The sequence below is a fragment of the Salarias fasciatus genome, chromosome 17 (genome assembly GCF_902148845.1).
Source record: "Salarias fasciatus chromosome 17, fSalaFa1.1, whole genome shotgun sequence".
Taxonomy (NCBI): domain Eukaryota; kingdom Metazoa; phylum Chordata; class Actinopteri; order Blenniiformes; family Blenniidae; genus Salarias; species Salarias fasciatus.
The window spans coordinates 8,794,894-8,815,782 of NC_043761.1; the positions used below are offsets into that span (position 1 = coordinate 8,794,894).

General features: G+C 45.9%; 1 protein-coding gene across 6 annotated transcripts in view; it reads right to left on the reverse strand.

Moving 5' to 3' along the window:
* Positions 1 to 614: 614 nt before the first annotated feature.
* LOC115404433 (non-muscle caldesmon-like) overlaps positions 615 to 20,889 on the reverse strand; it is a 51,068-nt gene continuing 30,793 nt past the window's right edge. For 2 of the 6 annotated variants that reach the window (XM_030113760.1, XM_030113761.1), the window contains exons 3-16: positions 18,988 to 19,125; positions 15,973 to 16,405; positions 15,849 to 15,881; positions 15,663 to 15,767; positions 14,128 to 14,240; positions 12,148 to 12,421; positions 10,201 to 10,338; positions 6,708 to 6,751; positions 6,406 to 6,481; positions 5,816 to 5,956; positions 5,586 to 5,681; positions 4,406 to 4,474; positions 2,950 to 2,986; positions 615 to 1,306 (exon numbers count right to left, since the gene is read on the reverse strand). In XM_030113760.1, the coding sequence (XP_029969620.1) occupies positions 1,293 to 1,306; positions 2,950 to 2,986; positions 4,406 to 4,474; positions 5,586 to 5,681; positions 5,816 to 5,956; positions 6,406 to 6,481; positions 6,708 to 6,751; positions 10,201 to 10,338; positions 12,148 to 12,421; positions 14,128 to 14,240; positions 15,663 to 15,767; positions 15,849 to 15,881; positions 15,973 to 16,405; positions 18,988 to 19,125 (1,711 nt within the window). In that variant the 3' untranslated portion in view covers positions 615 to 1,292. Of the gene's footprint in view, positions 1,307 to 2,949; positions 2,987 to 3,867; positions 3,920 to 4,405; positions 4,475 to 5,585; positions 5,682 to 5,815; positions 5,957 to 6,405; positions 6,484 to 6,707; positions 6,752 to 10,200; positions 10,339 to 12,147; positions 12,422 to 14,127; positions 14,241 to 15,662; positions 15,768 to 15,848; positions 15,882 to 15,972; positions 16,406 to 18,987; positions 19,126 to 20,889 lie in introns of those variants that run through there. The other 4 variants (XR_003933351.1, XM_030113762.1, XR_003933352.1 and 1 more) reach the window with 4 other exon arrangements.

Genomic DNA, 20,889 nt, shown 5'->3' on the forward strand with positions numbered 1-20,889 from the left:
ATGCCCTGACAAACCGATCGGCTTCACAACCTGCGCAGCCAAGAGCTGCAAAAGAAGGGAAGGAGAAATAAACACTGGAAATCACAAGTCTCAAAAAAAAAAAAATCACACTGAGTCGTCGTGAGGCGTTCGTGGACTGCGCCTCAGCTGTCGTAAATGTCGTCGTTGCAATCATAAGGCCAGAGGTTTTACATAGTGGTAAATATCCTTCTACTACTATCTTGCTATATGCGTAGGCACCCTGATTTAAGTATTGCTGAGCATAAGAGTGTGCATAGAGGCAAAAAAAAAAAAAAAAAAGATTTAAAAAAGAGAGATAGCAGTTTGGCCCAAATCCTACATTATAATTCCTGCGGCTTTTAAGCAGCGAAGGCACCACGTGCGCCTGCTTCTTAGAGGAATGTCTGAAGATTTTAAAGTGATCGAACAGGTACAAAAAGCTCGGGAGGTCGGCTGAGGAAAGGAAAACACAACACATTAAGACATAAATTAAAATGACAATAAGAGCTAATAAAAGTGGCAACGGCCTTGTGAATATTCTAAACTCCTGAACCGAAACAAAACAAACTGCCTGTTGGTGAATAGTTCTTGAATACAAAAAAAAAAAAAAGAGGATGAGTATACAGATGGTATATATGATACAGTATGATAAGGTCATAATCGAAACATCACATGTGCTAACATATATTACTCAGACCATCGCTGCACTATTGGTAAAAACATAATAAAAGTGAAATCAGCTAAATTCTAGAAGTGCTTATATTTCTATCCTGAACAGGTGAACATTGAATAAAATAGCAACGTGTGAAGCTTTTGCTTTAAATATAAATTAAAAAAAAAAGAGAGAGAGAGAGAGAGAGAGAGAGATGAAGAATGATCTGCATGAGGGAGAGAAAGGGATTTTTTACATCCTTCTCTTTGGAATGTGGAAAGTTACTCAGTTACAGGCACCATGTATAAAAAGATAAATCTGAGTTTTAATTGTTTCCGTCTCCTGGTAGGATTTATCATAGTAAATTTCATGTATCCAAATTTCACAGCATTGTATACTTTTTTTTTTTTTTTTTTTAAAGAAAGCAAATATTGTGCAAAGGCACTGTAGGTGGCAACCCTAAAAACCTGCTGCGGTGCTCGGACGGCGTCTCTCCTGTCCTCCCACCGGGTTCTTCTTGGGGTCATTATTTGGTTATGACGAAGAAAAAAAAAAACAAAAACAAAAAACAAGAAGTCAAAAGGAAGAGTCTTGGATTGTCGGGGTCCCCAGCTCAGCTTTAGTGGCTCCTTCAAGGACATTAGTGTCCCATACCTGGAGGAAGACAGGAAGTCCATCAGTGCAGGGTCTGCAGACAGGTGTGGGTTAATGAGGGCGATCCCGTGACGCGGAAGGTCGACGCCGAGAGTCCGAGTCCCGCCGTTAACGCGCGGTTTAGAGGCTACTTGATGCTGGCTCCACACAGACCTCAGGGGGAGTTCAACAACCGCTCGCAATAACAAAGAGGAGGATTTCACAATGAGTCCAAACACTGCCGGTTTGGTTACAAAAGCAACTCTGGGTCCTGAAAATCATGAATATTGCGTCTCACAATGGAGAGTAAAGTTACTATATTACTCTAAACTAAATAAACTAGTTAACACACTCTGTGTGAGCCTTAGACAAGTAAGTGGATTACAGATTACAGACGTGTATGAGCACTCTTCTTTAAGAAATGAATCAAGGAAAACTGAATAAACTGTGTTCCTTTGGAAACTATTCTATAGAAGGCAACTCTGGATTAAAAAATACTTTGGTGTATAACCTTATACCTTTGTGTCCAAAACAATATGAGACAATTCTGTTATTCTACATTGAACCAGAAACTGTCTATATTAGAGTTCTCTATATTACTTCCAAAAGAAATCAAACAATAAAATATATATATTGGTTTATATTAGACCCGTCTAGGCTATTCAATATTGTCCCAGAAAACAAGGACAATACTGTATTTTCATTCCCGAAAGACTTGAAACAAAATGTAACGCGACGTTTATTCCAGATGGAGACCAGTCATTCCAAAGCGGTGTTGGTTATTTTGGACGCGCTTTATTCGAGTCAAACACGCGAAGGGTGTGAGGCTGCTAACGTGTGTGTGATTCACGGCAGGGTCAGATATCTATCAGGTCCCGCAGCGAGAAATCCAGAATCTGTACAAATCCACTGTCACGGAGGCTCCAGTGTGTGAGAATCGAACGGCGCGACGCGTCACGCCGACCGGGATCCCTCCGTCAAGGCCGAAAAGCCTCGGAGGAGGTGAAGGCCGCGCGCCGTTTTCAAAATAGCACACAATGTTTCGGCGGCATCCCGAACGGGAGCGGAGGCGAGCAAAAAGGCCAGCCCGGAAAAGACGGCGCCGGTTATTGGCTCCGGGGGCCGCATGCTGCGGCGTAAATCGCGGCGCCGCTGACAGGGCGACACACTTAACGAGAAGGTCGCGCCTCCAATCTCTGAAAAGATTACCGTCCTGCCAAGGTGCCAGGACATTTGTCGACAGGAACAAAGCCGGGAAGGTTCGGCGGCGAGGGATCACGAGCGCCGGTTCCTTCTGCTGAGACGAAACTCTCAGATTTTGAACTTCTGACATCTCCGGCGTGAAACTTTTCAGCTTGTGTAACGCCGTCACTTCGACTCATTTCTTCTTTTTTTCGCTTCCAAAAAAATCCCCGATCCTTTGGTTTCTGAACCCAATTACAAAAATGACAAAATTACTCTGCCAAGCTATGAACAAGGCAGCGATTTAAGAGGCTGTAAAAAAAAAAAAAAGAAAGCTTTTCAAAGCCGTGGGTTCGCTCAGCAGCTGCAGCGTGGACGATGCCCACATGACTGGCCAAGCGTATGTGTGTTTTTCTCATGCACAATTTCACAAGTCCTGCAGTGGAACGCCAACACTCGTGCGGCGCCTCGTGAAAACTCACCATTGGCGACTGATTTGGTCTCTCCTCTGCCTGCCACCTGGAAGAGAGGCAGAACAGGGGGGGTGAGAAGAGAGCAAGGATGCAGAGAAGTTAGAAAACTACACCTTCAACCTGTGACAGTTGGACATTTAAAGCCATGAAGCAGAAGTTATGCTGATTTTGAGGATGAAAAGTGGTATAATTGTACTATTTCTGCTAAAAAAAAATTTTTTTTTAGCAACACTAAAGCTTCACTGACGGCACAAAGGGAATCGAACGAGGCTGTGCGCTCAGTCGCGCCGCTCTGCAAACGTGAGGTGATAACAGTGATTTCAGCCCCGTCAAGCTGCCACCGCGCCGCCCAGCCGAGATGTCTTCCTTGTAAAAGACTCCTGTAAACAGTTTCCTCCATTAGGGCAGTAAAAAGTTAAGTGAAGTCGGGCCGGGAGCGGTGATTTGTGGTTGTCAGAAGGAGCGGTGAGGTGATGCAGCCATTTAGCGGGAAGCGTTCAGCCTTGCAAGTTGGACAACAGGCGGGCGCGCTGTTAAAAGTCGCTTTTCTTTTTACGACACAGAACTGGAGTCTCGATCTCTGCGAGTCGGCTTTAACAAGCACCGGGTGTTAATGGAGTCGGCAGTATAACCCCGCTTTCAAGTGTCGTTGCTGATATGTTCATTTTGTGCCTCTTTTTTTAACAACACGTTGAAAGTTTGCCATGTTTTCCCCCCCGAAAAAAATTGATAAATCGTTAAGAGAGAACATGTCAGTTTGTGGCACACTGGTCAAATCCTAAATATTCAAGTTGGGATTCAAACTAAAATAAGCAGCAGTGTCCAACCACAGCAGAGGAGCGAGGAGAGCCCAGCCAAGGCACAACAAATAAAGTGAAGAGTGAGACAGCAGAGCGGGACGTCGTCCGGTGATCAGCGCTGCGTTACCTCTCCAGGCTTATTCCAGATTTAACGGCGAGATCAACTAGCTATGAGAGTTCTTCAAAAACAAAGCAAACACAAGTGACGGTTAATCCCACCAGGGTCAAAATATTATGACATACACTTTCTTGTAGGTGTCAGTGGATAGGTTTTCTTTTTTACTGATTTGGAAATTTAGATTCTCAAGTCTTTATAATGAAAAAAACAAAAAACAAAACAAAACAACAGTTAGATAATAGCTGCTTAAATTAGGTGTGACGAGCGCTTTTAAGTCGAAATGAGCCAAACATACTTGGTAAGAGTTTGACTCTCTGCAGTGATCTCTTTAGCAAAACTTTCTCCTGACTGACGGCGACTGGAAACCGAGGGAAAGCACAGAAATCCTTCCAAGACCACAAACCAAATCTGGCATAGTTAAAATTCGAGCTGGACAGACTCCAGGATGTTTAATGCTGCCCCCAACCCCCCCCCCACCGATGGGCGAAAAGCTTTGATGAAGCGTTTCTTCGCGTTACTGGAGAACGAGCAGGCCGAGGTGAGCTACCTTGGTCGGGGAGGCGCCTTTGTTTTCCCATAGACTCCTCTTGTTGGTGACGTCCACCGGCTTCAGGTCCTGTCGGGGACAGACAGACACAAAGACAGACACGGGGAGTCCTCAGCGCTCTGAAAACAGTCATCATATCGCGGGAATGACAGAGCACCTGAGATGCAGGGAGGGAGCTGTGGGAACAAGAGCGGAGACTGACAGACTCTCGCGGCGAGAGAGGCTGTTTGTCTGGAGGAAAAAAAAAACGAAAATAGCACTCTCGCTGTGAGCAAGAGGATGAGGCAATCCACTTCTGAGGCACTCTGCAAAGTCAGGCAGGCGCTTTGAATATTCCAGCGCTGGACATCAGTATTTTACTGCAATCAGTTCCCGATTTATTCGCCATTCATGCTCTCAGCTGGAATCTCCTGCACTTAACGTCTCCCTCCAACATCCTCCTGCTCGGCTGTTCTTTATGCACCGATATGTTGTCAAACAGGGGTTCAAAAAGAAGCTTGCGCTCAGTCAGAGATTACACTCAGCTGGAGATAAAATGAGTGACAAATCCAAAACATCCACATGCACTGGATCTGGATCTGGATCTGGATCGGGCCCAGAGCCGTCACAGCTCACTTATAGCTGCGTCCACTAGGTGGTGGCAGATGGACGATGGGTCAGCCTGGCCTGCTTCACTGCATCACTTCAAAACCATCAGGAAACATGAGAACAAACGAATCCGGACGCCGTCATGCAGGGCAGATCGAGAACCACACTTCTCTTCACAGCGCAGAGTGAAGGCGGCTTAGATATTTCCACGCATCTATACAACGTTATTAAAATCATATTTACTTTCTGCTCCTTACTTTTCCAAAACTCTCATCTTTTAAGGCATCACAGAGTTCAGCCTAGTTTTTTTTTTTTTTCCATTTTTTTTTTATACCAGTCTGAGAATTCCCCCAGGCTCCTTGGAAATGGAATCAGGAATGTGCTCACTTCTTTGTTGGCCTTCATAAATACTTGCGGCCCTCTAAAACCAAACTCTGGTGGAAGAATGAGAGTTCATGTGTGTCCCCGTCACTCGCAGCTGGGGGCTAATGGAGAAAATGTGTCCGGAGGACCGTCGCGCTAGCGGCTACAGCGCTGCATTAGCTCTGGTTTTCAAACTTCACCGGGGCGGTTGCTACGGCGACCACCTTACCGTCGGCCGTCCCCCGGGCATCTTGCCGCTCTCGGGGGTTTTATTCAGCCAGTCGTTGATGCGGCCCGCCACGCCCGTCTTCATCACAGCTGCTTCCTGTTCGGGGGCGGGGTCAAAGGTCAGAGGCGCGCTTTGTCGTCATCGGTAACAACACAAGCAGGAAGTGACGGCGAATTAGGCTCTTTTCCTCTTCTCTCAGTCACGTGCGGCATTTATCCACTCGCTTTTACCTTGAACGTGCTGCCGCCGCCGCCGGGCGAGCCGAACACGTTGCCCTTCTCCCACATGCTCTTGATGTTCCGTATGCTGTCGGTGACCACGGGCAGGTCCACCGCCCCGGAGCGCGGGGATCGCGAGTCCTTGTTCTCCCTCTGCAGAGACAGAACCAGGTGAGTAGCGGGGGGGGGGGGGGGGGGGGGGGGGGGCGCTCTGATCAGAGCTCCGACACCTGTCCGCGTTTGAAAACGTCTCGAAAAATACCGGCCCGCAAATTTCTGCGGGATCTTTGATTTGTCTTCAAAGTGCGCTCAGAAACGGAGCCTGGGAGATTTGGGTATTCAAATCGACAGAGAAAAAGGTTTTGTTTCACATGAAAATGAATTAGCATGAAGGAGCGGCGCTCATCTGTTTCTAGGCCAAGACACTGTGGTCAAAATTTTAACAGCAGGAAGATGAGAAGAACGAGTGTGTTAAGAAGTGTGTATCAGATTAAGTCAATTAAATCTTTTAAGCAGGAAATAAGAACAAACGATGATTCAGTAATCACAGCATTAAAAATATTGACGCTACTGTGTGTTTTTCCAGCAGATGCAAAGCCAACCTGAGCGGCTGAGGTGTACTGCTCCAGCCTGTTGTCGATCTTGGACACCACAGGGGAGTGAGACGTCTTCACTGCGCTGCAAGGCAGAAGAAAGCTGTTATCACACACCGCGTGAAATATGGAAACACTTTAAACATTATATACATATACATTATATACAATGCGATCCGGCCTCGAGGACCCTCAAGTGGGAATTAAATCTTCGGCCCAGGATTATATTCTTCCGATTCAGCAAAACAGGCCTGCTGAAGAAGCTTCAGCAAAAACGATTCAAACGACGGTGTTTAAGTAAGAGTTTTTACCTTTTTTGTGCCGACTTGTTCAGGAACTCCGCTCGCTCTCCGATCTGTGGAACGAGATGAGAAAGCTGTGAGATGCAAACATCACAGCAGGATTTCCTCCGCATATTTATTATTATTATTAATGTATTTTTTTGTCACAATTTGTGGTTTGCACTCATTGGTCAACATATAGACACGAATGTGATTCCGTGTATTTTGATTTCAACCTTAATGGCCTCAGGTCAAATAGTTGGGTTTTCCACACACGTGCACGCACACACACACACCACACACACACACACACACACACACACACACACACACACACACACACACACACACCACACACACACACACACACACACACACACACACACACACACACACACACACACACACCACACACACACACACACACACACACACACACACACACACACACACACACACACACGCACAAACTCAAAATAAGCCCACCGATCTTTTCCTGCCCGTCTTTAGACTGTGGGAATCTCCGAGGACTGTTTATAATATACGACGAAAAGGCTACAAGAGAGGGCAGCACGTGCTCATTAGACGCACACGCTACAGAAAATAGCTTAAAATGGACAGAAGACGAAACAGCAGAGAGAGAGAGCAACCCCTCTCTCGCTCTCTCTCTCTCTCTCTTCTCTGTGAAAAAGAACCTTGTGCTCTGCCGCTACCGAATGTGGGAGTTCCCAAAATACTCTCGGACAGGAAATTCCCCATTCTCAGACGCGTTTTAAAGAGCCGTAGCCACCCCAACGCCGTTACAGTAATCCTGTTAACCCTAATCGCCTTCCTGCATATCCCCGCAGCCCGTCCTTGGTCGGGTCCCTCTGTCCTCCTGCACCGCAGAGCGCGGCGCTTATCTGCGGGCCGGAGCCGGGGTCGCGCTGGCGTGAAGCTGATAACGTGACGGCGAGCGCCCGGGGACTGCGCGCTCCGCCGAGAGCCGACTCCTGATAGCGAGGCGTATTTTTTCTGTCTTAGTGTGAAAGGAGCCACAATATGGCAGTTGTCAAGCAAAGAAATGAGAGAAAAAAAAAAATGCATGCATGCATGTAATTTAGAAATCTGAAATAGACCTTTTGACAGATTTCACAGAACTGAAGGATCATGAAATTCACTGAGCACATCAGCGGAGCAGGAAACTGCTGAATTTATGTGCAATGTAGAAAAGCGGGCCTGTCATTGCTTAGTTTTTATGCAGCGACATGAAATTGATTTGTGTGCTTGCTTCATGTATTTCACGTCCGTTATAGGAACCATCACACTCAGCTGTGACGACGCACACAAGACAACACAACCTTTCATACACACACTGCTAATTCTTCTCTGAATAATATAGCAGGCATGTTGCTACAAAAAAATGCAAAAAAAAAAAGAAAAAGAAAGTGCACTCCACAGAAACACATCACACACAACACACACACACACGGCAGTACCTACAGTGAACATGACGACAAAGTAAAGCTGCGTCTTTTGAGGCCAAGCCGGCGCGGCGGAGTGAAGAATCACAGTGAAGCAACATTATTTACAAAAAGTGACCGCAAACAAACACAGAGCTGGATCCTGGGCCGATCGGAGCTCACACACTATTAGAGCCAAACCTCAAATCTACGGTCTCTCTGGGACGGGCCAGATGGATATTACAGCTAACTGTCACTAATTAGATTTTCTCCACTGGCTGAAAATCCCCCACGACTTTCAGTGTGTGGGAGTTGGCTTTTGGCAACACTGGGAACATTTATTCACATTTGAGTTGATTAAACGTTCTTTTGCCGTGGCAAAACATTTATCACTGGATGAGGGGAAGAAGAAGGCCGTGCGCAACCCGGGCCGAGCTTTCTGTGCATTTTTTTCCTGAGACAAACATATCAGCAGAATATCCAAAAGAGGCCAAATAAGTTACAGATTACTTCATTCACATGGCGGGCTTTCTATTTCTGCTCCATGCCAGTCAGATAACGCTCCATGCAGAGAGCTAAAATAGGTGAGAGGTGCAGATGCGGGTCATCTGGGGCTTAATCTGTGCAAATATTTTGAATGTTTACTTTAAGCTTTGCTGCACCGCTGGATGAGTGGGATTTGCTGGTTTTTTGGGGAACTAAAATATCAGTTCATCCTGCTGACAACTGCGCGTGCAAAGCCAAAAAACATACAAAAGGGAAAGTGCAGCTGAGCGCGGAGAGTGTTTCTAAACCGGGGGCGCTGTAAATGAAAGGTTTTCAAAATGATGACTCCCATGTTGCTGAAATGCTCCTGTTGCGTTCACAAGCACTGCAATTTCAATCCTGAGTCTACTTAAAAATCACAGAATGCTGATCCATTCATCAATCTTTTATACCTGCTTTCTCCATCTTAGGCTGCCAGATAATGAATTAACCAAAGAGCATGTCTTTGTATCTCAGGCACCGTGACGTCTTTCCTTTTCAAAGACCAAACTGTTTGTGTTTGTTGAAGAATTCCTGCAATGTTTCATCTGGAGCAGATGCAGAGTCGAGTAGATTCCAGCAGTCAGCCACTAGTTGTGGAGGTTTCACGACACTCAGGAGACAGCCACTGCATTTACTGTCCATCTATCTGCACATGTGCAGAAGAACTGTACGTTTTCTGCTTGAAACGGCTCTGCCTCCCGATCGGGGTGAACCCTCGGTGCCTTCTGCCGTGAGCCGAACGGGTCATGTGAGGACCTTCTGGAGAAATGAGACCGAGCTGGAGGACGCTGCCGGAAGCAGAGATGTCTGTGTTCCTCCACCCTCTCTGCCCCCGCTGATTTGAAAAGAGTTAGGACGCTGGATGGACGGGTGGAGGGCTGATGAACTTGTGTCTCAGTACAGCAGCCACGGTCACACAGCTTTAGCGATCGGAGCCCGGCTTTGCAATCTGGGGGAGTCACGCTCCAAAAAATACACAAAAACGTTCACCTTCACCTGCCTTCTCTTCCCTAAAGTTGAAAGTAAAACTATGAAGTCTTAAAAAAAAAAAATCCCTAAAGGGAGGGAGCCAAACGAAAAATATAAAGCTTGATTTCACATCACACTTCAAATACTTGTCCCAACAAGCTCTACTTTGTAATACGAGCGAAGACAGCTGCTTCTTAGGTTTTTTTTTATATGTCTTTACATATATCAGCAGATGGTTGAACATTATATCATCTATGCAGCCATCAAGCTCATATCGGAGACCCTCTTTTGAAGTTTCCTCTTTTAGAACAAGCCAGCTGGAAGCACTTAAATGTCAGACGGGGACGGCGTTTTTTTTGTAAACGGCACGCTGAGCTAATGTCGGACTAATTAGCTAGTTAGCCCCAGCTGAAAAAAAAAAAAAAAAAAAAAAAAAAGAAGCTGCAGAGCAGATTCGCATTCAGCTGGAATCACAAAATACCGGCGCGCGAACGTGCAGCGATTATGGTCATTTGGCGCCAAGTGCCGGGAAGGAGCGGAGGCCGTGGCGGGCGGGAGGGCGGCGGCGGCAGCGGCGGACTGACCTTCAGGGAGGATCCTCGAGGGCTGACGCACTTGAAAGGTTTGCCCTCTCCGTCCAGAGTGTCCTCCACCTTCTGCCTCTTCTCGGCCGCCTCGGCTCTCCTCCTCTCGATCTCTTCCTTCATCTTCCTCTTCTCCTCCTGAGGAAGAGATGTTTTCTATTTTTAGAACGCGTTTGATGAACCTTTTCCATTTTTTTTTTTTCTTTTTAAACTAGAAGACGGGCGTTTCTTCCAAAAAATGGAAACAAACTGAAGATGAAGCGGCGCTAATATCGCCATCAATTACAATATAACGTCGCGGGCAGTCAACAACCGGGAACCCGAAACAACAGATCCATGCCACTTTCTAATTGATTTACTTACTTTAACCAATGAAGCAGGTCAGGAACAAATTTAATTACACAGGGCAAATTCCTATTTACAGTGATCGCCTCAGGAAAGGAAAGAAAAGAAAACGCCACTTTGGAAACCTCGAGGCAGTTAGGAGAAAAAAAAAAAAGAAAGAAAGAAAACAAAACAATTAACGTATGAATCATTTGTAGTGTATTCAGACGAGGACTGGTGCTTGGCAGTATGTCAGCCCTCTCCAGCAGCCTTGTCTTGCTTAATTAGTCTCTTTGTATCTCTGGGCCATCTTTTAATTACAAACCAAAAGGCCTCATTAACATCACACAGGAGAAGAAGTGCAGGGGCAGACAGCGAGAGACGGGCCGCTCCGTTCGCAGCCAAGATCAACGAAGACGGGCGGTCGGGGTAAAAGCGGGAATGCGGGGGTCTCGGTGAGAAAAAAAAAAAACAAAAAACAAATGACAGCCGTGCTTTCGGGAACACGAGGAGAGGAGGAGGTTATCGCGTCTGAGATACATAAGGATGAGGAGGGGAGGGAAAAGAAAAAAAAAAAAAAAGGAATGACATATGTGAGTTACAAGTGAGGACCCGGACAGGCTGAGCGGCGATAACGGCGACGCGCGGAGAGATAACGTCACGGCGGCGCTGGCGTTCGGGTGATGCATTGGTTTGAACTCATGCAGGTGTAAAGGCTAAGTCAACATGAAAATGGTGCGAAAATATGAGGAATCGGTCTTAAAGAGTTAGCTGAGAGAAACAAATGAGCCTGGAAGTCATTTTTGCAATAAATCATTTTATGACGTGTGGACATGAATGGATTTTAAACGATTTTCAATTTTAAGCTCACATTCAGGTCTGCTGGTCATTCTGCATTTCTTTGATTGTTAAAATACAGACTGTCATATCAGATATTTCAGTAAAATTCAAAATGATTTGAAATATCTGTTAAGTTTTTATGCAGTTTGCTCCTGATTTATATCAATCTCCATTACAAGTTTATATAAAATTATTCATAGTTTTAAAATTGAATTAGGAAATTAAAGGGAAACAAAAAGCGTCTCTCTGGCCCCCCAGGGGGCCCCGCCCCACACATTGAAAACCACTGGCCTGATGACTTACATCCATTCATTGGGAGTCAAGCAGTGGTGACACATGTGGCTTGTTTGAGTTAATCAGTCGTTAATAAAGTGAAACGAGGACAGTTTTCAGCAGTCATGCGCAACTGATCATAACACTTCACTGCAAAAGAGCTGAACAGAAGAGGAAAGACGACAAAACCGCCCAGACAACCGAGCGGCGGCTCTTTTAAAAAGATAAGCCAACGTTCATTTAGGGCCACAAGTCCATGAACGCAGCTTGTGTCTCCAAACAGTTGGAGATCTTTCTCGACGCTGTGAGGCGGCTTGAGCTGAGAAGTAAGGAGGCCTCCCTCCTCCAGAGAACAAGAGGTTTGAAAAAAAAAACAAATACAGTATCTGAGATTTAGGAAGTGGAGAACGACAGCTGCTTCACAGCTGTGTGTATCGACAACAAAAATAAGGACTCAGCAGCTCACAGAAGCGCCATGTTTGAGAGTTCAGCCTCTCTCGGTCCTGTTACCTCCTCTCTAGCTTTCCGCTCCGCCTCCTCCTGCTTCTTCTGCCGCTCCTCCTCCTCCAGCACCTTCCTCCTCTCCTCCCGCTTCCTCTTCAGCTCCTCCAGCTCCGCCTCGGCCTCCTGCTGCTTCTGCCTCATCCTCTCGAACTCCTCGCTCTCCGCATCGTCGCGGCGGCGCTTCAGCTCCTCCAGCTTGCGCTCCGCCTCCAGCCGGGCGGCCTCGTCCTGGTCGTCGTCGGCGGCGGCGGACGCGTCGGGCGAGCGCAGGCTGCCGCGGCTGTGGCGGACGCACGCGAAAGGGTCAGGATGCAAAGCTCGACACCTGATCCCGGCTGAATATTTCAACAATTTCAATCTGTCCTGGACACCTCCTGCAAACCTTGGTGTGGGTAACATTACAGCTCGCCTCAAGTTTCACGCCAGTGTTTCAGTCGACAGGCTCACGCTCGGTGAGGCACGACAAAAAAATCTCACAACTGCTCAGTGGAAAATAATGACGGATATCTATCTTGACCACAGTTGATCTATCGAAAGCACTCATGTCAGGCTTCAATATCCAAAAAAAGACTTCTTTCGGAGAGTTGTGATTTGGAACTTCGTGAACTTTCATCCAGTCCTCACTGCATTGTACAAAAACTCTGCGCCTCATCTACATCGGTTTGTGGACATAAAAACATTAGCAGTTCTGACATGTTTGTGACTGTGTCTGTTTTTAATGTGTTGAAAACTTGGTGTAAATCTGCGTAGACTTTAGTGGAGATGCTGCTGCTGCTGTTGTTGTGATGAAAGACATTTCCTCAGCTGGCCCTCCACGACTTTAATTTTCAGACTTCACCATAAGATATTTTCTGTGTTGTACCACGTCTCAGGGCTTTGTTCTGAATCTGGTTTTTATTTTATTTTTTGCAAAATATAATCTTACTTCACCAACTTGTCCAACTCATGGTATCATATTTCATTTTAAGCTTTTGGATGCTCTGAAGTTTATCCAGTCAGTTCATGGTGACGGCAGGCGACAATCCATGCAAAACCCTCTTTTGAAAACATATCTTTGCATATCAAGTCTTTTCTCATATTTTCTCATGCTCATTAATAATCTGCAGAATCCACCAGCTTCAGGATTAAACAAACCACACATGCCAATGAGGCTGTTTAGACCCTCAACATACTTACTACATAAACTATTCCTCCATGCCTGATGATATAATCTATAGACATGAATGTATAGCATGTGACAAAACAACAGCTTTCATTCTTATGTCCACTTCATGTAGTCCGGAGACGAGCAGCTTTGGTCACAGTGAATGAAAGATGACAAGTGGGGCTGGTAGTTTAATGTCAAAAGCAAACCGGATGTGTGTGTGACGAGCTTATTCAATCAATATGTTGCATGTATGTGATTATCTCAGTCTGTTTCACAATATTGAAGGAATACTTGTAATTGATTTTGAGTTTAAATGTGGGAAATTGCATTTTTTCCTTGCAGGACCATTCTCGGAGAATTTATTGAAGGCCACAAAGCAGAAAGGTGGGTTCTGCATGTGCACAAAATAAATGGGGAAATATATGCAAGTGTGGTCAGTTAAAGATTTTTTTTAACATATATTTGTTATTTCAGTATTTTGCCTTTAATTAGGCAGTAAATGTGGTGTGAATCTTATGCTTTGCATCATTTTTCACCATAGCAATGTGTGTCTTCTCCTCCCGCTTGGTAAACGAGATCATTGGGCTGTTCGGTGTCTTTTCAGACGACCTTTGAGTCGGGAATATTAAGTTACTGCGGTGCTTTTCCACCAGCGGTCAAGAGCAGAGAGGCTGCGTGAAGCGGGGCGGCTATTTGTCAGCTGTAACACTTCAGCTTCCTCCACCGAGGGGAATATCGATGCGGACGCTGCTGCGCTTGAAAATGGGAAAAGCGTCCGAAGGGGAAGAATTCTGCTGAATAAGCTAGGCTAAACGGCGGCGGGGTGCCCTCCTGCGTACCTGACGGTCCTCTCGGGTTTCCTGTGCTGTTTGGGCGCAGCCTCCTCGTGCAGCCCTCCGTTGTGTTTCCTCTGATCCTCCCTCTCCTCTCTGGCCCCGCCCCTCTCATTCACCTGCAGCCACACACACGCAAAAACAAAGTGTGTGAGGACAGAATCGTGTGGGACGGGTGGGGGTGCTGGCGGAGAAGAGGGGAGTGTGAGGGTGTGTGTGTGTGTGTGTATATCGGGGGGGAGTGGAGTGGGATCATGTGGCATCACATGATGTCGCATGAGAGAAAGAGAAGGAGAGCACACCCCAAATAAAATAACAGAACATCACATCTCGCTGCATCCACTCCAGAATTACAGCTGACAGAGGATTAGCTAACATGTGATCACACTGGGAGTGTCTCCAGATGGATCTGTTCTCCCTCTCACTGCTGCCTGCACACACACACACTCACACACTGTTTCGTATGTACAGGTCCAATATAGCTAGATTAGTACAGCTCTGGCACAGTTTTCCATAAGAAATCTCTTTGTTCCTTCTGTTTAACTACGCTGGTTTAATTAAGCGAACAGCTCATCGGTTTGTAGTTGGAGGAGAGATGCGAAATCAGTGTGTTAAATGTTGACTTGGATGCTTGTTTTTTTTAATTAAAAAAACAAAGAACTGTGGACTGAAAGCAACAAGTGGGCTAATAAATCCAAGCTGAGAACATTTCATCCATCCAGTGTAAATTCTAAATAAATTCTAACTAACTCTACTGATCCAGATGAAGAATATTAGAAAAAAAGGATTTATATCTGTCTTCAAATTGAGCAAAAATTAAACTTACATGAATAATAAATACCCAAGTAAAGTGCAGATACCTAAAACACCTTTAGTGCATTACTTTCCACCATGTTTTTTGCACATAAGCCAAAGACACTGCATGTCAGATGGGGAAATATATTTGAGTATGGAGGTTATATTCAGGACCTGCTGCTGCTCTGCTGCAGTGCGTTGCTGGAGTGGAGTCAGTTTAACGTGATGCGTCGCGGCTCTCACGGCCGAGGTGGACGACATGCAGCAACGACAAACAGTGTGATCACTCTGTGCAGCATCGCATTGACCTTATCAAAACTCCCACCGCACGACTGCAACCGCACCTCGTATGAAACGTCGGCTCGGTTATCGCCGGTTTGCCGGTGCAGCAAACCGCACCAGACGACATGAGGTGTCCGGGTAATTTCAGCGCCCGGCTCTGGCATAAATCACAACAAGTCAACAGGAGCGGCTTCAAGAAAAGAGATTTTAGTTTCTTCTTTTCTTTATATTTGTGGTTTTGTCTCGAAATATTTGCGCTTGTGTGTTCTCAAAGGCGCTGAAGTTACCCGGGGAGAGATTCTGTGCCGTGCATCACACCTCTACTCAAACTCTTACCGCATGTATGATACCTCATTATCCTCTGAGTGCAGTATCTCTGATACCTCAAAGTCCTCTTCTGTCTCATTTCCTAGTAACATAGGCTTGTTGTCTGATGAATTATCTACATTATCATCCTCTGGTACCTCTTCAGCCTCCCCTGATGCTACTGCAGCCTCCTCAGCCTCAGAATTCGCTGACTTGGCCTGAACCGAACCCTCACTGACTACTGCTTCCTCTCCAGCGAGGTCCTACGGAAAAGGATTACAGCAGTTCTTTGAAAGAAAGATCCGTGAACGGCTCGAGAATTTCTATAGACAAAACAGGCGTACCTTGTTGTGCATTGCAGGCTCTTCGGTTGACGCCTACAGAAACAGGCGTCACATTTGCAGGTGCCGTCAGTCGCAAAATTCGAGCTGAATGGAGGAAGTAGACGAACCAAACGGGCAAACTGACCTGTTCTCTGAAGTAAGAGCTCCTCGGTTTGTCTTCCACCACTTCAACTTTCTCCTCCTGTGCATCATCCGGGCCCACATCTTCCTCCTCCGGGGCCTCGGGAGCAGCCTCCTCCTCCTCCTCTCTGGGCTCGTCTCTCACTTTTTCCTCCCTCCTGGAGCTGTAGCTGGTCGTCTTCTCCTCCTCCGCCTCGTAGTCGCGGTAGCGGCCCCTGCGCCAGGAGGGCCTCTCCTCCTCGGCGCTGTTCTTCTCCACGGCGCCGCCGTCGCCGCCCTCCGTGGCGGCGGCGTCCAGCTTCTGCCTCTCCAGCGCCTCCTTCATGCGCCTCTGCCGCCTCTCCTCGCGTTTGGCCATGCGGTCCAGCAGGGCCTGCTCGTCGTCGTCTCCGCCGCCGCCTCCGTACGAGCTGCTCACAGACACCGTCTCCGTCACACTGGGAGGAGGGAGAGAGGAGACACACACACACGTCACGTTGTGGGTTTTTTTTTTTTGTGAACGTGGAGGAAGAGCTGAGGTCAGAGCAGACGTCAGCCGGTCAGAAAATGCAAGCGAGCAAGTCAACGTATAATATTATCTCTGTTACCAAACAGACACTTCTGTAGCCATGTTTTTATTAGAATGTGGACAATAATGACAGATATTTCATTTTATTTCATTTTTACAAAATATAACTCCCTTCACCAACTTGTCCAACTCATGGCATCATATTTCATTTTAAGCTTTTGGAGGCTCAGAACTTCATCCATTCACTTCATGGTGAAGCCAGGCGATAATCCATGCAAAACCCTCATTTGAAAACTTATCTTTGCATGTCAAGTCTTCTCTCGTATTATTATAAGCCAATAATTTACATAACACACACAGAGTGAAAGTGTAATCTATTTGCATGAGTGTGGCATGCAGACTTAAGATCCTTTCCACAGAGTCAGAGTACTCAGCCAGATCAGGAATATATTCAAAAATATTCACAGGAATCCATCAACTCAGTGTCTAATGGGCTATTCATCCAAAACACAATGCTTCACAATATGTATCTTAACAGACAAATAGATTTCCACTTCACTCCACACACCATGACTCAAACTCCTCTGACCTAAAAGTCTGGCAAACATTATGCTAGCGTCAACACAATCGACAGGCCGGCGAGCGCTCGCTCCTGCCTCAGCATCCTCCTGTGCACAATCCTCCTGTTGTGAGCGCGACCCAGGATGCCTGAGCTCACGGAGAGAAACACCCACCGCCACAAAGCGGCGTCTGTGCCGCCGGACGACCGAGCGGCCCACCACTTCCACTGTAACCAACGCGATTCATTACGCTGCACAGAGAGTGATGGCTGGCCTCTTTGTTCGCATGACAGCTTTTCTGAGTGAGATCATGCAGCGCTGCAGCAGCGTGCACATGCAGGGATGGAGGGACTCACACTCCACTAGAAAACATCATCAATACAATTAGGATTAAAAGAAGCAGAACCTCAAAGTTTTCCTCAGTTATGAATCATTATCTTATTGATATAAGAGGGGCAGTGCAGTTGAGTCTGTTTCGTTTATTTGAAAACTCGAATATAAGACAACAACAAAGAAATTACAATGAATAAAAAATGGCCTAGCTTTATAATTTTAAAATTAAAATATAAATAAGAACCCCCCCCAAAAAAACAAAAACAAAAAACAATCTAAACACTATTATGCGATGATTAGTTTTTTGCGAGAATAAAATAATATTCACGTTTTAACGTGAGGTAAATCCAAGGTGATGAGTCGTGATGATTTTCTGCTGATCTGACAGTTTTTTCCCCCCTTTTCATTTCTAAAGGTTTAAGCTGTGATAGGCTATTTTCCCTTTTAGCAGTTCCCAACAATTTAAGTTATTTTGGCAGAAGGAAAGACAAAATGATCCGACTTTTACTTTGATCAATCAGTTCACAAGCAAACATTGTGGAAACCAGATTTAAACGCCACATTATAGTTCACTGAACCTTTTCACGTTAAATTGAGCAACTTCCTACTAAAAAAATAGTTGGAGAGAATGATCTTGCTCCGCACTGGCAATTTCAGCTAACATTAAACACATCTGCTGATCTTAAAGTTGTTGCTGGTTCTGTGTAAAGAGTCGGTGTCAAACTCATTCCTGCTCAGGGGCTTCCCAGAATCCTGTCTGATCTCAACTGGGCCAGACTGCAAAAACCTGTAAAATAACTTTAAGATGTTCTCTTTGCTTTAGTGCAAAGGCATACGATTAAATTCAGGTCTGTTTGAACCTTGTCAGACCCTGAAACACACCAGCTTTGACCTGCAGGCAACATGTCTGACTGAAGAAAGCACCTCAGCGCTAGTTCGACAACAGACTCTTTGACATTAATCTTGAACTGCAAATGATCGCCGGTCGTTCAGCACAGTGCCATGGCGGTTATACCCATGTCTGGACTGTGGAACCTACCCTACCTAACTGTTGCAAAGTGACCAGTAATGCAGCCATCAAGTGCAGATTTAACCTGCCTTTTCGCAGGGCTCCTCTCACTTTAAAGCAACTCCGCTGGATCATTAAAAAGTCAGACAGCCTATTCAAGCGCCTCACGGAGCTAATAACGGATGACAAAATCTGCCAGCCGCGGCTGTTACTAAAGTCGGCAAAAATTATCTGCCACTGGGTAGAAATGTCTGAGATCAAGGACCTATTGTCTGGAAGAAAAAAAAGTGTTTCAAGTCATGAATCTGCTCCAGTTTAGCCCCGGAGAGCTTGACATGCTTTGCAAAGGTAGCTAAAGCAGAAGAGTCTTCAATTATTTCATAACAGGAAAAAAAAAGGTGTCTGTCAGAAGTCTTCAAATCATCTGCAGGATTTTTTTTAGGATATTCTCTTTGCAGAAGAGGATACGAAGGAATATGGGAGTGGTGAAAAAAGACTTGCTGGTTACGTATTGATGAGGGTTAGCCTCGAACTGGCAGGACGGCGTTACAATGACACTCGTTGTCTCGTGGGCCGTGCTCAAACCGGGACTGTTCACGACAGGATCACCTGTGACTGTTGGTCAGCAGCAGACTGTCGGGCTGGCTGCTGGGCTCCTCGCTCTCCCGGCTCCTCATTCTCTCCTGGCGCGCCCTGCGCCTCCTCTCGCGGGCCGCCTCCTCTTCGTCGTCGTCGTTCCTCGCCAACCTGAAAGGCAAAACGACAGAGCCACGTGCCAAATTGAGGTTTCACCCGATCCACGGAGAACAACACGAGCGACATTAGGCGCAAGCAGGAGTTTCGTGTGCTTCAGGCCCCGTTTGTTTACATGAGAGCGATCGGCTGGAAATGGTATCGCTTCCTTGTTCGCCGCTGCTTCCATCCACCGTGGAGCGCCTGGGTGGAGCGCTCACCACACAAAAATGTTGAGTTGAAAGTGTTGGTGTATAAAGACAAGGAAAAAAAAAAAAAAAAAAATTTACTTGGAAAGTCAAGGCCTGCAAACAAAAGCCACGGCGAGCCAGCTGAGGCGATGCATCTGCTGCAGCTGAGCCGATTCTCTTCAAAGACGGTAAGAACAGATACAGCCATAAACAAACCAAAGGTTTTCAGAGGTCGTAAATAACATTTTGTTTTTCAAAATATCCTATTACCATCTGATACACCCAGCAGATATTCCACATTCAGTCGAAGTCGGACGCAGCCTGCAGTGGATCCGGTTAGCCTCCGCCACATCACGAATCACACCCAGAGTGAGAAAAGAGGACACTCTTTTTTTTTTTTTTTTCCTCCACCCGTCCTGGATTTGGCCCCACAGTTAGAGAAACTTCAAAGTGAATGCTGCTTTAAATTGGACTGTAATCATGACGGTGACCAAACCTGGTGGATTTGCCCCCGAGTTTCTTTTCTTCCCTTCTCTCCTATCAAGCCAGCCTGTCAGCTGTGCAACAACCAATACTTCTTATCAGGGCTGCAGGTTTTACGAGCTGATAAAAACTCCGTCTGGAGACACGGCTGGCTGCGGATAAGAGAGAGCCACGCAGCTCGGACTGGTTCGCTCAGCGTTGGAACGGAGCAAACTGGACCGCTGTGTGTTTGGACTGGAAAAAAAATTAATAAAAAAAAAAAAAATCACTATCCTCAAAAGTTTACAGCCCTTCCAGCAATTTAACACCGCATGAAATCGAGCAATAAAATTTTCCTCAAGTAAAAAATTCTATTATGTCAAAACTACTTAGCTGTATTTTGTGCTGATATGGGTGGAGTGGACTTTGTTTAATAGACATGGGTCCTTGTTTGAATAGAGCAGGAATTGAGAGCGAGGCGGGGGGGGGGGGGGGGACGCTAACGCTTTCAGTTCTGCTGCCATCGGCCGGACGGCTCTGTCGCGCAGCCAAGTTTCAGCTCTCATTAGCGTCTGTCCGGACGCATTAACGGAGATTTATGTTGCGAAGGCTGTTGGATGTGCACTAAAAGGTGTTGAATGTATGTTATGGAGAGAAAAAGTTATCACTGTGTTGATACGATGTCTTCAGCGAATAATGAAACATGAAATAAAACATTATTTCCCTTTGAGACATCTGAAGAACAGAAACGAAGGCAAACTGCAGGACTGGGAACAAAAGCCTTCTTAGAAAACCGATCTGCATGTTTATTTGGAACATTCATTTTCATAACGTGACGTCTAATAAAAAAAAAGGTTTTATTTATCTGTTTTTGACATCTTTGACTTCATTATTAGAAAAGCTAAAAGAGGCGAGCGGATAAGCTGATGTTGTCATATTGATTTGAAAGAAGCCTGTGAAGTCATTTGTACCGGTTTGATCACCACAATCCGATCAGCTGCGAAACTGAGCGAAACACGAGGCTGGAACAAGTTAAACTAGTGATCTTAGAAAAGCTGCCACCAAAATGCAACAATTCTTGGCTTTAAGTGAACTTAGATATAGAACATGTTACACAAACAAACGG